Source organism: Anomaloglossus baeobatrachus, chromosome 2 (assembly GCF_048569485.1).
Source record: "Anomaloglossus baeobatrachus isolate aAnoBae1 chromosome 2, aAnoBae1.hap1, whole genome shotgun sequence".
Classification (NCBI taxonomy): domain Eukaryota; kingdom Metazoa; phylum Chordata; class Amphibia; order Anura; family Aromobatidae; genus Anomaloglossus; species Anomaloglossus baeobatrachus.
In genome coordinates, this window is record NC_134354.1 from 126,377,275 (window position 1) to 126,390,339 (window position 13,065).

The 13,065-nt window shown below is 46.2% G+C and overlaps 1 protein-coding gene across 5 annotated transcripts in view; it reads right to left on the reverse strand.

The window, feature by feature from the left end:
• The window catches only part of MYO1C (myosin IC), a 207,211-nt gene that overhangs the window by 68,434 nt on the left and 125,712 nt on the right, over positions 1-13,065 (reverse strand). For all 5 annotated transcript variants that reach the window (XM_075335325.1, XM_075335323.1, XM_075335321.1 and 2 more), the window contains 8 exons: positions 8,145-8,225; positions 7,335-7,514; positions 7,096-7,194; positions 6,890-7,003; positions 4,925-4,996; positions 4,327-4,446; positions 4,053-4,135; positions 3,188-3,293 (listed from right to left, as the gene is read on the reverse strand). In XM_075335325.1, coding sequence (XP_075191440.1) covers positions 3,188-3,293; positions 4,053-4,135; positions 4,327-4,446; positions 4,925-4,996; positions 6,890-7,003; positions 7,096-7,194; positions 7,335-7,514; positions 8,145-8,225 — 855 coding nt within the window. The remainder of the gene's footprint in view (positions 1-3,187; positions 3,294-4,052; positions 4,136-4,326; positions 4,447-4,924; positions 4,997-6,889; positions 7,004-7,095; positions 7,195-7,334; positions 7,515-8,144; positions 8,226-13,065) is intronic.

The following is a 13,065-nucleotide window of genomic DNA, read 5'->3' on the forward strand; positions in this document are numbered from 1 at the left end:
CGACAAAGGCACTCCGTGTACGTTTGGGAAACCGAAACTGGTGTTTCTCCTGCTGTGAAGCCGCCTCCTCTACAGTTGGAGTTGGAGGAGAAATTTCTAGCACCTGGTTGATGGACGCTATAAGGTCATTTACTATGGCGTCCCCTTCAGGTGTATCTAGATTGAGAGCACCGTCAGGGTCTGAGCCCTGAGCTGCGCCTTCCTCTTCATCCTCTAGAGAGTCCTCATGCTGAGACCCTGAGCAGCGTGATGAAGTGGAGGAAGGTCTCCAGCGAGCCCGCTTCACCGGTCTGGGACTGCGGTCCGAGTCGGAGTCCTCACCGTGGGACCTATGTGTCACCTCAGGAGCAGATTGCTGCGCCAACTGATGGGGACCTGGGGACGAAGAACGCACAGTGCCCTGCATCTGTGTTGTTGGTCTGGACTGCAAGGCTTCTAGTATCTTAGCAGACCATTTGTCCATAGACTGAGCCATGGACTGTGAAAGCGACTCAGACAGTTTGTCAGCCAAAACTGCAAACTCTGTCCCTGTCACCTGGACAGTGGGAACCGGTGTCTCTACCTGAGCCGGGGGTCCCACCAGTGCCTGAGGCTCCGGCTGAGTGAGTGTCACAGGGGCCGAGCATTGCACACAATGAGGGTAGGTGGAACCTGCAGGTAGCATTGCCGCACATGAGGTACAGGTTGCAAAATAAGCCTGTGCCTTGGTACCCTTGCTCTTTGCGGATGACATGTTGTTGTCCTCCAAGAGATAAGTAAGGGAGCACCGTGATCACTGAGGGATATATAAATAGCCTCAAGTTAACAGTACAGCCGAACCTGCATACACAAACGAGATATATATATATACAGTTCGGCACTCTGGGGGGTCCAGCACCGGCAGACCGGTGTGGCTTACCAACCGCTCTGTGTGGCCACCAGATTCCCTGCCCCGGGTCTCCCTCAGCTGCAGCCAGAAGTTCTCCACCGCAGAATGTGCTGAAAAAATGGCTGACGGCGTTCTCAGAGGAGGAGGGAGGCGTGGGCGTAGTCACAAAAGTGCGGGAATCTGGTGCCCCAGCGTGAGTAGTGAGGGGGGCGGAGGACAGCTCAGTGTACTCCAGCCCTCACTGTCGGCGTCATACCGACCGTCCCGCCCTTTTCCCTGACTGGCAGGCCTGGGGGCGGGAGAATACTGTACTAGGCCGCAAAAGCCGGGGACTAAAGTTAAAACCGCGGCCGGCCGGCAGTGCACGGTCGGCGCGGTAGTCCCGGATCCATTCCCACGCCGCAGTCGCTGCAGCGTCTGGGCCCAAGGTGCTTTATGCGCCGTCCCAACGGGGACACAGAGTACCTGTGGATGCAGGGCCATGTCCCTGACGATACTCCGTCTCCTGTCCGGCAGATTCCCCCAGGGGCTGCGGAGGGAGACCGGTCCCAGTGTCTGGATGACCGGATAGGATCCCACTTCCCCAGAGCCCCTAAGGGATGGGGAAGGAAAGCGGCATGTGGCTCCAGCCTGTGTACCCGCAATGGGTACCTCAACCTTAACAACACCGCCGACCTGAGTGGGGTGAGAAGGGAGCATGCCGGGGGCCCCATAGGGGCCCTCTTTTCTTCCATCCGATAAAGTCAGCAGCTGCTGCTGACTAAAAACGTGGAGCTTGCGTGAATGTGTGCCTCCTTCAACACAAAGCAAAAAACTGAGGGGCCCGTGATGCACAGGAGGGTGTATAGCAGAGGGGAGGGTTTACACTTTTTAAAGTGTAATTACTTTGTGTGGCCTCCAGAGGCAGAAGCTATACACCCAATTGTCTGGGTCTCCCAATGGAGCGACAAAGAAAGAACATTTGTAAAAATAGACACTTGGTAAATGTTATTTATTAACTTTTTGTGTATTGCAACTACCTGGTTTAAGAGTATAAAGGTTCTAAATTTGAAAAATGTTTTTTTTTACATTTTCATCAAATTTCCATTTTGTTATAAATAAGAGCAGAACACCAACTTACATTTACCACTAACAAATTGCAATGTGGCAGGAAAAAAAAAAACACTCTCAGAAAGACAGATATGACAACATGTCAGATTTGAAAAATTGGTTCAACTAAGGGGTTAAATGTTTTTTTTCAGAGGAACAATATCATTAGTTGGGCTATGAGCCCCAAATATGAGACTAATTCTATAGCGAGTCCTTCAAAATACTTCCTGTTCTGAGATTCATCCTCTTCATAGGAACATTGCATGGATACAAAGCTCTATAGATATCAATTTACACATCACGACTATCACTATTCAGGCTGGTGGGGTATCAGGGAGGATAGTGGTGAGTTGTTTCAAAGACATTTTGAAGCAGCAGACCCCAAATATCTACTTTGGGGAAAGTACTTTATAAGGGAATCTGTCAGCAGGTTTTTGCTACCTCATCTGAGAACAGTATGATGTAGGCAAAGAGATCGTGATTCCAGTGATGAGTCAGTATACTGGGTGCAGCAGTTGTGACAGTTTTTTTTAGATGTAGCAGAGTTCAGAAGGCTAACCCCGCCCACCCCACAGCTTTCTATGTACATTGTCTATTGACCGTAAGCTTCTCATCAGTGTATGGGATGTAATCAGTCTATCAGGCGTGTGAGCTGTAGTATGGCAGTGATAATCTCCTGCTGATAAATGAGTCATTGTATTGAAACAACAGATCACAGCTTAATAACGGATATACCCCTGAAATCCGTGTATCAGCCCCCACCTCAAGCTTTCCTCAGAATACCTGCTGACAGATTCCCTTTAACACTGAAGTAAACTTTTTTTTTTTTTTTAAAAAAGTTTATATATTGTTTCTTCTCTGATATACTTCCCATCATTGGATGATTGGGTCCGGAGAACCCCACTGACTTTACAAGGTCAACAGAAAGTCTATGGGTCTTTATATCACTGGGCACACAGTCACGCATAAGCTGAGTACTTCAGTTCAGTGGCTTTGGCAAGTTTTAGGGGTCTCTGGACCTGGCACTTCCCCATCAGTGAGAGCATCAGAAAAATCTTTTACAAATTTAAAATACATCAACATTACAAGACAAAGACCTCAAAATTAAATTTTAGTTGTAGAAAAACAATCTGATCTCTATGTGCTTGTTTAACACCCTTTCTGGGGGTACAGAATAACTGGCTGGAGGGGAAAAAAAAAAACTCCAAAAACTGAGTGGGTGTTACTTACTGCAATCCCCTCGGATTCATACTCTTCCTGTTCAGACTTTAGTGTCAGCTCAATAAACAATTGCTGAAGCTTCTCATTGCAGTAATTTATGCAAAACTGTTCAAAGCTACAATAAACAAACAGAAACCGAAATAAGCTGCATTACATCACATATGGGAAAAACTAAGTCGGGATTTTTTTATGGGTTTTTTTTCTCCCTGGATAGTCCCAACATTTAAGACTGAACTGAAACTATGTTAACATCTGGCCGGTGTTCCAGTTTTGTTCATGAAAAATATAAAATTGGCATATAAAGAAAACAAACAAAAACAAACCACAAGACGATGGCGTGCATGTTCAGCCTAAGGCCAGGTGTCCACGCTGCGGAAAATGCGCGGATTTCTCGCGGAAAAGCCGCGGATTTTCCGAAAATCTGCAGCAGCGGCACTTCCAAGCCATTTCAATGGCATTTTGGAAATGCTGTGTCCATGCTGCGGATTTTTCCGCGGATTTTGATCCGGAAAAATCTGCAGCTTGTCAATTATTGTTGCGGATTTTGATCCGGATTTTGGCTATAGAATGGGGGAAAAAAAAAAAAATCCGCATCAAAATCCACGGCAAAAAAAAGGTGCGGATTTGCCGCGAAAGTCGCGGATTTTCATGCAGAAAAATCCGCAGCAACATTCTACCGTGGACACATAGCCTAAAAGCACATTTTGATAAATTCAAGTAAATGCGTTGTCGCAGCAGACGGTAGACACTTGTAGCTGTAGTCTGTCCGGAATGAATTATTAACCATAGCGTGGAGAGACGTTTCACACTACAACTAAGAGCTGTGGATGGGAAAAATGCCAAAAATGTAAGTTCAGATAAGAAGAAATATTACCTGTTATGCTGAAAGACTTCAAAACCATATATGTCCAGAAGTCCTATTACAGATGCATTCCCCACGCTGTGCATGTCTGCACCCTGAAAAAGGCCCACAGAGACTTATGTCAGGGTAATCCTCCCCATCCTGTTTACACGTCTCACTATACAGGGTCTCATCATAAGCACAGAACGTAAAGAGTCTCCAGACTTGCGCCAAATTTATATCAATACAGACAATACTGTATTTGTGCAATTATTTGTAAAATTAGTAGCTTGTTTTAAAATTCTACCTTATAGGTCAGTGATTTATTAATCTTGTTGACGAGCCATGAGAAGGTGCGGCCATAAATTGCCTTAGCCAGGGCATCTCGGGCGTAAGCGGCTTGCTCCAAATTCAAAGGGCTATTCAGCTAAAGGTGGGAGAGAAAAAGAGGAGTAAAGACAACTTAAATGCAAACAATCTAATTTAGTAAAAGAGGAAACAAGGTCACTATAGCAGTGAAATGCCTGCATAAATAAATGTGCTTATAATCCGTGCTAAAGTTGTGCAGGTAACTGTCTAATGGCCAGATAATATAGTGCATGGGGCTATGCGGATTGATCGGGCCCTGCACGATACTTGCTGGGAGTCGCACAGTACCATTAACAACTGTTCCGCCCAGCGTGAAGTGTCTACCACTCCCCTTTTTCAGAGCTATCTTGGCATTAACTAATGGCAACTAATAAAGCATCTTTTTATATTTATGGATTGTTGCACTGCTAGTCCAATATAACATGGATTAGTCTAGTTAGACTAGCTGTACATTTTTAGAGGTCAACAGTGACCAGATGTGTAAAAATGGCCATGACGACTCTAAGCAGTACAGGATACGCCGTGTCAGTGTTTACCTCTTCTCCTTTAGCAATGATCTTTTTGTGAATGAGAGATTCCCGTAGTACAGTGCTATCTACAGACAGAAGCTGCAAAACAAGACACAGGTTTTCATTATGCAATAGAAAAAAAAATTCTGTTTGTGGCAGAGTGCAACAGTCATTCCTAAAAACATTAAGAGAATAAAGCCGCTCAGAGATTGGCTGGGGGAGGCCAAAAAGGCAGTTTTTCTATGAAGAGAACATATGTACAGTATCTCACAAAAGGGAGTACACCCTTCACGTTTTTTGTAAATATTTCATTATATCTTTCCATAGGACAACGCTGAAAATATGACACTGATACAATGTACAGTAGTCAGTGTACAGCTTGTATAACAGTGTAAATGTGGTGCCCTCTACATAACTCACAGTCATTAATGTAAAAAATGCTTGCGGAAAAAGTGAGTACACCCCCAAGTGAAAATTCCAAAATTTTGCCCAATGAGCCATTTTCCCTTCCGGTGTCATGTGACTTCTTAATGTTACAAAGTCTCAGCTCTGAATGGGGAGCAGGTGTGTTACATTTGGTGTTATCACACTCTCTCATACTGGTCACTGAAAGTTCAACATGGCAAAGAATTCTTTTGAGGATCTGAAACCCCCCCCCCCCCCCCCTGTTCTACATAAAGATGGCCTAGGCTATAAGAAAATTGGCAACATCTTGAAACAGAGCTGCAGCACGGTGGTCAAGACCATACTGCGATTTAACAAGACAGGTTCCACTCAGAACAGGCCTCGTCACGGTCGACAAGAGGATGTCTATTGAAAATAGATGCATGAGTGCTGCCAGCATTGCTGCAAAGGTTACAAGGGTGAGGTGGTTTACCCTGTCCATACACCGCATATGGCTTCAAATTGATTTCCATGGCCTCTTCTAAAGATAATGCACAAGAAAGCCAGCAAACAGTTTGCTGAAAAAAAGCAGACTAGAGACATGGATTACTGGAACCATGCCTGGTGGGCTGATGAGTCCATGAAAAACTTATTTGGTTCAGATAGTGTCAATCTTGTGTCGCAGCAACCAAGTTAGGAGTACAAAGACAAGTATGTTGCCTCCAGTCAAGCATGGTGGTGGGAGTGTTATGGTTTTGAGCTGCATGAGTGCTGCCGGCTGTGGGGAGACATACTCCATTGAAGGAACTGTAAATGGAAACATGTACAGTGACATACTGAAGCAGATCATGATCCTCTCCGTTCGGAAACTGGGCCGCAGGGTAGTATTTCAACATCATAACAACCCCAAACACACATCCAATACAACCACTGCCTTGCTAAAGAAACTAAGGGTTAAGGTGATGGACTGGCCAAGAGTCTCCAGTCCTAAACTCTATTGAGCATCTGTTGGGCCTCCTCAAATGAAAGGAGAAGTGCAAAGTGTCTACCATCCACCAGCTCTGTGATGTCATCAGGGTCCAGCAGCTCCTGTGAAGCTCTAGTGAACTCCATGAACAAAAGCGGCAAGGCAGTGCTTGAAAATAATGATGGCCACGCAAAATATTGACACTTTGGGCACAATTTGGCCATTTTCACTTAGGGGTGTAATCACTTTTGTTACAAGCCGTTTTGATATTAATGGCTGTCCGTCAAACACACTCCTAGTATATAAGGTCATATGTTCATTAAAGTGAATGTACGTGTGTATACGTGTTTGACAATCTATAAAAGCCCCAGTGGCCAGATTAAAAATTGCAAGATATCGATTTTATATTTTAATACAGATTGATATGGAAAGAAAACAACACTGCCAAAAATGTAAAAAAATAAACAACAAAATAAAAATTCATGCAAGACAAAAACTTGATTTAAACAATAGGTCGTTTTCTGACAATAGCTTTCCTTTAAGTTCTAAGAATGACCATTTTAATTCAATCCCCTGTGAGCCTTTATCCTGACAGGAAGACATGGACTGAAGCCAATACGTGGCCTGGTGAAGAGCCTTACCCTGGCAAGATATTTAATCTGGTTTTCTGTTGTGACCTGAGCATTCCCTTGTTCATCTGTGGCAAATTGCACATTTCCCAAATGCAGGACACTTGCTACAATACTCAACAATTCCTGAAAAACAAACAAAAATAGGATCAGAAAACAGGAATAGATTATATAAAAAAACGGCGCCTTTTCACGTTCCATTCACCCTTGCCACTTACCTCCACATCATCCTCATTAAAGTTGATCACTGACAGAGCTTTCCGGACAGTCTTCCACTCATTCTTATCATTGATGGAGCTGACCCTGGCACACTGACCCTGTAGCCGGAAACAAAGTCAGAAATTGGGATAAATTATTTTGACTAGAAAAGCAGATCTTGGTACCAGTGTGGGCAAAATAATGTGCCCCACTCTTATACATGTAAAATCCTGTGATTATTGAAGTCCAATTTACCGACCTTGACAAGGTATTGGTAGTTTTGGGCATTTTTGTCTAAGCCGAGCCTGCGTAGAAGATCCTCCTCGCCACCCTCGAGGAGCTGATAAAATATATGGAAATTTCTCTCTCCGTGATTCTGATGAACCACACGGGACTTCTCCAGGAGATAGTTCAGAATGTGGCCCCCAACCGGCGCTCCCTTAAAACAAAATCAATAGTGTGATAGCGTATAACTATTATCCATATGTATAACTTTAATACAAAAATAAATGAAAAAGCAATGACCATTGAAGAGGATTTATAACTATTTCTATGTAAAATTGCAATAACACAATAGTTTATTATAACAATTTACAGAAATTATTACTGTTGTAACGGATTTTTTATATTTACATCTCTTCCAATTATTTTTAAAGGGGGTTTGCCACCATTATACAAAGTTAATCCTGAGGGTGGTGCTAAAAAAAAATAAAAAAATACATGCTATAGTCAGCTCCGGACTGGCACTGCGCCTCTGCTTGTTCCCTGGCATAATTTAACTGATCTGAGGCATCACTTGACCACTGCAGCTAATCAGAAGCCACAGAGTTCACATTCTGTCCAAACAGTTACTGCCTGTTCACACAGAATGTAAAAGTAACAGCTTGATCAGTGCCAGCTAATTGGCTGCAGCGGTCACATGAGACGTCCCAATTTCTCCCAAGTGTTGATCCTGAGAGACACGGTCCAGAGTGCTGGTCCAGGAGGCGAGTATAGGGGTTCACGTTTTCCCACACCTCCCGGGGACCTTTATGTTCACTGTCTTAATTATAAAACACCAAATGCTAACCTTATAATCAAACTGCACATCCATGTATTTGCCAAAACGGCTGGAATTGTCATTTCGTAAGGTTTTTGCATTTCCAAAGGCCTAAAAACAAAAAAAACAAATATCCAATGTATTATCTGCTCCTGGGAAGAAAGCATTTTTGCGATTATGCCATATCCGTCAGTGTTCCCATAGCACTCGGAAAACATTTAGAGACACGCCTTTCAATAGCACCTTAGACATATTTGCTCTATTACTGAATAGGAAGTTTGCTTAGCTTCTCCCGCTAAAGATAACATTTACAAGAAGGTAGATCTTAAAATGACCACACACATTATAGAAATTTGGGCTGGACCTGGCAACTCAATGTGATCGGCTGATTAATGTTTATGGAAGAATCTCCCAACTCTAGCTCTATCGCAACAAAAATGATCAGATGGTTTATGAGATGTATTGGCATCTTAAAGGGGTTGTCCACTACTAGGACAATCCCTTCTGATTTCACATGATTGCCTCAGATAAAATAATAAAGACTATACTCACCTCCAATGCCAGCGCTGTTCTAGCAGTGCCATGGTTCATGGGCTCATGTGGTGTTGTAACGTCAGGTGTGCCCTGCATCTAATCAGCTCTGGCTTCTATCTCCCAGCCTTCGGACAAATGAGAAATCAACAGGAAGTGAGTGCAGCCACAGCGCTGACTTCCTGTTGATGAACTCATTTGGTCTGAATGTAGAGAGAAGGATGACGCTGATTGTACGTGGGGCTTGCATGACTTCACAACCTCACATGAGTCTGGACACCGCTGGAACAGCGCTGATACGGGAAGCAAGTATAGTCTTTATTATTTTACCTGGGGGAAACATGTGGAGTCAGAAGGGGTTGTCCTAGTACAAGCCCTTTAAAGCGTTTTGTTTTTTTTTGTTTTGCAATAACCTGCATAAATGAAAGTTAATCACAGTCATCCCAAGTCACAATGCTGGAGGAAGGAATACCAACTCAGGAAGTGTAGAATGTTGAAATATGTTTTTCACGGCAGGCCATAATGAATGTGTGGTATCTGTAAGATACACGATAGCGGAGGAGGGCAATGGTAGAGATGAACAGCAAATAAAGATTCAGTAACTTTAAGAGGACCTTTCACCAAATTATCATGTTGAACTGGACACAATATAACAGCAGCTGAAAGGGGAAATTAGCAATCAAAGTATTGTTAATTTAAGTGGGTGTTTTTTTTCACTGGGGGCGTTCACTTCTTCCCGCTGTATGATGCTGACCAGTCATAAGAAATGTGTGACAAATATACAAAATTACATTCTTGAAATGAAAATATGTATTTCCGGCGTCTATTCTTTTCAGAAATAGGATATGTAATATTACATGGTGGATATTTGTAAGAATGGCCATTCATGTAACATAAGGATGGCACAAGCCTGTTAGAATGGAAGAGGCTTTTACACAGCAGTTCTCCATTTCTGCTTATAGAGCGGGATCCTAAGCAATGAACCATCCATCTAATAAAGGTCCATTTGCCCCACTGGAGCAAAGGAAGGGAATTTTGTTTACTTACCGAAAATTCCTTTTCTTCTAGCTCCAATTGGGAGACCCAGACAATTGGGTGTATAGCTTCTGCCTCCGGAGGCCACACAAAGTATTACACTTTAAAAAGTGTAACCCCTCCCCTCTGCCTATACACCCTCCCGTGCCTCACGGGTCCTCAGTTTTGGTGCAAGAGCAGGAAGGAGGAAACTTATAAATTGGTCTAAGGTAAACTCAATCCGAAGGATGTTCGGAGAACTGAAGACCATGAACCAAAGAAACAATTGAACTTGAACCACATGTGTACACAACAGAACAACAAGCCCGAAGGGAACAGGGGCGGGTGCTGGGTCTCCCAATTGGAGCTAGAAGAAAAGGAATTTACGGTAAGTAAACAAAATTCCCTTCTTCTTTGTCGCTCCATTGGGAGACCCAGACAATTGGGACGTCCAAAAGCAGTCCCTGGGTGGGTAAAAGAATACCTCAATAAATAGAGCAGACACGGCTCCCTCTTACAGGTGGGCAACCGCCGCCTGAAGGACTCGCCTACCTAGACTGGCATCTGCCGAAGCATAGGTATGCACCTGATAGTGTTTCGTGAAAGTGTGCAGGCTAGACCAGGTAGCTGCCTGACACACCTGCTGAGCCGTCGCCCGGTGCCGCAATGCCCAGGACGCACCCACGGCTCTGGTAGAATGGGCTTTCAGCCCCGAAGGAAGCGGAAGCCCCGAAGAACGGTAAGCTTCAAGAATCGGTTCCTTGATCCACCGAGCCAAGGTTGACTTGGAAGCCTGCGAACCCTTACGCTGACCGGCGACAAGTACAAAGAGTGCATCTGAACGGCGCAGGGGCGCTGTGCGAGACACGTAGTACCGGAGTGCTCTCACTAGATCTAATGAGTGCAAATCCTTTTCACATCGGTGAATTGGATTAGGGCAAAAAGAAGGTAAGGTGATATCCTGATTGAGATGAAAAGGAGATACCACCTTAGGGAGAAATTCCGGAACAGGACGCAGAACCACCTTATCCTGGTGAAAAACCAGGAAGGGGGCTTTGCATGACAGCGCTGCAAGATCCGACACTCTTCGGAGTGATGTGACTGCCACTAGAAATGCCACCTTCTGCGAAAGACGTGATAAGGAGACATCTCGCAGCGGCTCGAAAGGTGGTTTCTGAAGAGCCGTTAGCACCCTGTTAAGGTCCCAGGGCTCTAGTGGGCGCTTGTAAGGTGGGACTATGTGGCATACAACTTGCAGGAACGTGCGGACCTGCGGGAGCCTGGCCAGGCGCCTTTGAAAAAATACTGAGAGCGCCGATACTTGTCCCTTGAGAGAGCTTAGTGACAAACCTTTGTCCATTCCAGATTGAAGGAAGGAAAGAAAAATGGGTAAGGCAAAAGGCCAGGGAGTAAACCCATTCACAGAGCACCAGGACAAGAATATCCGCCAAGTCCTGTAATAGATCTTGGCGGACGTCGGTTTCCTGGCTTGTCTCATAGTGGCAATGACCTCCTGAGATAACCCTGACGACGCTAGGAGCCAGGACTCAATGGCCACACAGTCAGGTTGAGGGCCGCAGAATTCAGATGGAAAAACGGCCCTTGTGACAGCAAGTCTGTGCGGTCTGGAAGGGCCCACGGTTGACCCACCGTGAGATGCCACAGATCCGGGTACCACGACCGCCTCGGCCAGTCTGGAGCGACGAGAATGGCGCGGCAGCAGTCGGACCTGATCTTGCGTAATACTCTGGGTAACATCGCCAGAGGAGGAAACACATAAGGCAGTTGAAACTGAGACCAATCCTGTACTAATGCATCCGCCGCCAGAGCTCTGTGATCCTGAGATCGTGCCATGAATGCTGGGACCTTGTTGTTGTGCCGTGACGCCATGAGATCGACGTCCGGCGTTCCCCAGCGGCGACAGATCTCTCGAAACACCTCTGGGTGCAGAGACCATTCCCCCGCGTCCATGCCCTGACGACTGAGAAAATCTGCTTCCCAGTTTTCTACTCCCGGTATGTGAACTGCGGAGATGGTGGATGCTGTGGCTTCCACCCACTGCAGAATTCGCCGTACTTCCTGGAAGGCTTGACGACTGCGAGTGCCGCCCTGGTGATTGATGTAGGAGACTGCAGTGGCGTTGTCCGACTGGATACGGATCTGCCTGCCCTCCAGCCACTGATGGAACGCCAATAGGGCTAGATACACTGCCCTTATCTCCAGAACATTGATCTGAAGGGAAGACTCCCTCGGAGTCCAGGTCCCCTGAGCCCTGTGGTGGAGAAACACTGCTCCCCACCCTGACAGGCTCGCGTCCGTGGTGACCACAGCCCAGGTTGGGGGCAGGAAGGATTTTCCCTGCGATAGAGAAGTGGGAAGAAGCCACCACTGAAGAGACGTCTTGGTTGCCAGGGAAAGAGAGACATTCTTGTCGAGGGAAGTCGATCTCTTGTCCCACTTGTGGAGAATGTCCCATTGGAGTGGGCGTAGATGAAATTGCGCGAAGGGCACTGCCTCCATCGCTGCCACCATCTTCCCTAGGAAGTGCATGAGGCGCCTCAATGGGTGTGACTGACTCTGAAGAAGAGATTGCACCCCTGCTTGCAGAGAAAGCTGTTTGTCCAGTGGTAGCTTGACTACCGCTGACTGGGTATGAAACTCCATCCCGAGGTAGGTCAATGACTGGGTCGGTGTCAACTTGGATTTTGGAAAGTTGATGATCCACCCGAACTGCTGGAGAGTCTCCAGAGCGACGGTAAGGCTGTGTTGACACGCTTCCCGAGACGGTGCCCTGACTAGGAGATCGTCTAAGTAGGGAATCACCGAGTGGCCTTGGGAGTGTAGGACCGCCACAACGGATGCCATGACTTTGGTGACAACCCGTGGGGCTGTCGCCAAGCCGAAAGGCAATGCCACGAACTGAAGGTGTTCGTCCCCTATGGCGAAACGCAAGAAGCGTTGATGTTCGGGTGCGATCGGCACATGGAGATAAGCATCCTTGATGTCGATCGATGCGAGAAAGTCTCCCTGTGACATCGAAGCGATGACCGAGCGGAGAGATTCCATCCTGAACCGTCTGGTTCTCACATGTCTGTTGAGCAGTTTGAGGTCCAGAACGGGACGGAATGAACCGTCCTTCTTTGGCACCACGAACAAGTTGGAGTAAAAGCCGCGCCCCTGTTCCTGAGGGGGGACGGGAATCACAACTCCTTCTGTCTTCAGAGCGGCCACTGCCTGAAAAAGTGCGTCGGCCCGAGCGGGGGGGGGGGGGGGGGGAGGTTGTGAAGAAACGAGTTGGAGGACGAGAGGTGAACTCTATCCTGTAACCGTGAGACAGAATGTCTCTCCCCCATCGGTCTTGAACATGTGGCCACCAGGTGTCGCAAAAGCGGGAGAGCCTGCCACC